General features: G+C 51.9%; 1 protein-coding gene across 1 annotated transcript; it reads right to left on the bottom strand.

The window, feature by feature from the left end:
* Nucleotides 1-839: 839 nt before the first annotated feature.
* On the bottom strand, nucleotides 840-1,285 carry COL26b_013976 (uncharacterized protein; the record flags this gene model as incomplete). Its single annotated transcript, XM_053186559.1, has 2 exons — nucleotides 840-1,112; nucleotides 1,170-1,285. Coding segments are annotated over 2 exons (389 nt in total), but the record flags the coding sequence as incomplete, so codon positions are not given.
* Between the last annotated feature and the right edge of the window lie 2,924 nt (nucleotides 1,286-4,209).

The raw sequence follows: 4,209 nt of genomic DNA, 5'->3' as shown, positions 1-4,209 counted from the left end.
TGGCGGCTTTGAGTCACGTGTTCTATGGATTTGCTTTGTTATATTGGCCAACAGGGCAAATCAACCAATACTGGCGTAGGGGCAATCAAATCAGTCAAATCTTGGCGTTATTTAATTTATTGGCTTTAACGGCAGCGCTGTGCCCCAGCCATGGATTCGACTTCGTGTAGGTCCCATCGTCATTATCCTCGGAAACAAGTTCGATGTCACGCCTCGCCGCATTGATCAGGGCCTGAATCTTCGCAACCACCAGGGCGGGGATGTATCGGGGAATACCGGTGGCTATGATCTGACCACAAACGCTTGGGAATTTGGCTTCGCAGTCTTTGTTACACGAGCTGGCGACTTCAGCCTTGCTGTGAGTGATGGCTGCCTTCGATGCCAACATACGGGTTAGAAATGGATTTGAGATCCCATCGTGTATGTCGGAATCGGAGTTCAGCCATTCACAGGGGCCGAAGGATAACAAGAAAGGATTATGTGACAGCCCACTGACCCCTTCACGTGTGCTTTTCCGTCACTACGATCATGTCAGCCAGCGAGAGTCGCGTGCGATTTGCAATTGAGGCAATGGTCAATCTTCATGCCTATCAACAGCGCCATATTCCTCTCATGTTCATTTGCGGCTTGCTCGGAGCAGACTGCAAACTCTCTTGTGCGCGCACCACTTACGTTCCGCTTTGAATATTTCAAGACATCAACTCCCCATGAGAGAGAGCAAGGATTCACCAGTATACGCCATGCACATTGTGTAATAGTAACGGACTCTCTATTTCTGCTCTCGCCTATTTCAAACACTGGGTCGACTTCAATGTCCGACTCCTCTTGATCTGGCATACCAAGTCGCTTTCTGGAGGCCCTTGGCGTTTTGTTTATCGTTGTCCTTGTGGATATCTTCAGTGTCCTTCGTGCCCGCGAGGTGATGTATGCTGGCTTCCTTTCGTGCAGTGGAGTTGAGTGGTGCTGAATCAATAGCACTGGTATTCTGGCCATTGACCTGATTGTGGCTTGCACTGGAGACAGCATTTCTCGAATAGGCCGTCGCTGGCGTGACTTTTGCTGTTGTTCCTGATGCGGACGGCGCGCTGGTAGCGTTTGAAGATCGAAGCCCGCTGTGCGGAATGGTCAGCATCGGCTGAAAGGGTCACATGGAGCAGAGTAAGACTTACAATTGAGAAGCCTCGATTCCGGCGATTGCTGTAGCCTCAGGACGAGGGGTCTCGCGGAGATTCTCTGAAGATTTTGAGGCGGAAGCAAAGTGCGCCCAGCCCCTGCGGTCGGCCATGTTGTCGTCGGTCGAACAGCTGGAGAAGGGCGATGGATGGGGGTGTTGCGGGATGAAGAGTCGGTGGAGGAGGGTTTGTGGGATGAAGGGTTGATTCCAGACATCGTCAGAATCATCCATTGGAACGTGGAAATAACGAGACAGGACACTGCGAAGGAAGGGCCTGCCTTAAGGGATGCAGTTCTCACCTAAGGCAGGTACCAGCGAGTCTGCACCTACGTCATCAACGCGGGTGTGAGGGTACTTGGAAGCGACAACTTGACTTGCCAAGCTTCCCTTCCATTTCGATCATTCTCAGTTATTTTCGAATCACCACCGGGACCAACGATTTCAGGGCCATCGTTCCCACGAAGCGTGTCAGCGCCTCGGACGGGTCTTGCCACGGCCCCAGAATCTCCGGGATCTCTAAACCGAATCTACGGCTGACTTCTCTTGCTCTTCGGGCAGACAATGCCGGAGCTTTCCACGATACAGAGTCTCAACAGACGAACAAAGCAACACCAAGTCAACCTGGGACAGCTAAGTGATCCGGCTGACACTATTACGCCCACTACGCAGCCATGGATAGAGGTCAGTCACTCGTTGGCTTTCCATCTGCTCAAAGTTCGTTCCCAGACCAAGTTTTCATGCTCCTTCACCCCTTCGGCTTGGTTCATACAATAATGACGTGAGCTTTTCGAAGGCTGACCATTGCCAAATCCCGCTAATCCCTATCCTCTTACAACCCTGACATATCTTGCGTCTGAGCGACGCTGCGGGGAGACTCGCCCGGATGCAAAACTGGCGCGCTAAATGTCCTCAAGACCTACTCTCTGGTGTTCTTCTGAGCGGAAGTCGTGGTCGCGGCGTTCCTCTCGCTTCATCATGCGGCATGCCTTCAATCACGTATTGCAATATCACAGTGGCACAGACGACACCTTTGACCAGCCTCGCGCGTGTTCGCTCATTCATCTCGCTTCAATGTTGACTCCTTAAAGGCTCAAGCACATTTCGAGGGCGGATATCGTTCTAGAAGAACAGGTCTCACGCTGTCGGTCTCAATCACGTCGGTCGCTCACATTGCGAGGCCCATTCGCCATCGCGACAAAATTTTGCTGCTCCAAAGCTCTGTCGTTTCCTAGCCACCATACCTCCCGTCCTTTGTTCATGTTCATTTTTAATGAGTCGCCCAACATGGTCTTTCTATGCCCCAAGTCGCATTGCTTCGCAGTATTTGATCCAAAGATGCTGCCACAGACTTTGCCGCTGTGGTAGCACAGAATGGTGCTAAAAGCAGGCCAGGTTGCCCAGCACAGGCAACAGTCGAAAAGACATCCGAGGGGAGAGACAAACCCGAGAAAAAGGTTACCTGCACGGCAGAAACATACAACACCGGGCATTCGCCGGTCGTCACCGACCCGACTACTACTCCAGCCCTCACTGGCTTATCTGTGGGAGAGCGGACGGGATCCCGAGTTCTCCAGTGGGTGTGGTCGTATGTGTTAACACAAGCCCAGTTGATTGCCTATAGTGCAAAGTCAATATACAGAAAGGATGGCGAGAGCATGCGGGACGCTGTTGAGGTCCATCACTCAGGTGGGGAGCACAGTACAGTGACCGCGACGCGCGACGTTGCGATGGCTGACGTGTTGAGTGTGTAGCGGCCCTTCTCTACCTGAGATGTCGCGTGCATACCACGTGCCCGACATAAGGTTAGATTCACAGAGAGAGAGAGTATCAGACGGCGCGGGGGCCGGGATGGGTAATTGAAGGCGGATGCAATGGCCGACGTAGGGCACCTATCAAAAGTACTTTTGGGATGGGTACCCTGGGTATCGCGTGATTGCGACTTCCATGCAGTGGCTAGTTGCGTCCCTGCCTATCTCCCCGGGGCCGTGTCAATCGGAAGAGAGTTCCATTTGCCATAAGTGGCATCCAGCTATATCCCCAATTTATTGTGGTTCTAGATGCAGGAGTCAGGTAGAGGTTTAGCAAGCTTCCATCAGATTCGCATCCTTAGTTATATCCAGTCGTGCTTGCAATCAGGCCAAGCCCCCACAACCTCCATTGAGTGTCGTTCCTGAAACCGTTGTTGACCTTCTTGAAATATTCGTACTTCCCGCTTAAACCAGTCGCAGTTGCTCTTGGCATCGCCGATATCCGTCAGCCAATGCATACATATCTGGCGCTAAAGACGTGATCGATCATGGAGAAACCATAGATTATGCATGAGTGATTGGTCACATTAGGTTCTGTGAGCTTGAAGTTGTCGTAAATACACTGGAGTTCATAGCCCATGAAGTCAATTGTTCACCAACAACAGCGCAAGTAGAGATACCGTGATTTAAATCGCTGTTTCCGTCATCTGTAAGTTAGAATGCTTCGAAACCCTGGCAGAAAAAGAACGTTGTAATATCTCAACAGTGCCGAGAGATCCGAACATTGACCTTTGTACCTTACACGAGGTCCGTGGCCGGATAATTGCGGACTGAACCGCGGCAGGACGAGAAACCCTGGGGGCTGGTATAATTAGCTCAGGCATCCACCTTCCTACGGCGCCTGCATCTGAAACTTGCAACCCCCTGTTCTTCGCCAAAGATAGGCTTTTGACCATTACTGAACCCAGCTTCCCCCTGCGAAAACGCCCGCAATCGTGTCTATGTTGACCTGCTTCCCAAGTCAGTCTGCAAATATGCCACCTCTTTAGGCCCTGCACGATGGTCAGGAAAGCCAGGAACGCCAGGAAAGAAAGGGAGGAAAATAGAAAAGAAGAACCCCGGTGAGCGTTGCTGAGTGCAATTTGAACGCAACTCATATCCCACGGCTGTAATCCTCACTGTGAGAGCCACTCCTAAGGTTTTGGGCTCACGTGGAAGACATGGCCTCGGAGCCTCCCGTTCAGGGATGCCTACTCGTGGAGCAGTGACAGTCCTGCCTCGGGACCC

Source organism: Colletotrichum chrysophilum (genome assembly GCF_026319265.1).
Source record: "Colletotrichum chrysophilum strain AFK26 chromosome Unknown scaffold_275, whole genome shotgun sequence".
Lineage (NCBI taxonomy): Eukaryota > Fungi > Ascomycota > Sordariomycetes > Glomerellales > Glomerellaceae > Colletotrichum > Colletotrichum chrysophilum.
This window is presented reverse-complemented; position numbering and strand designations above follow the sequence as displayed.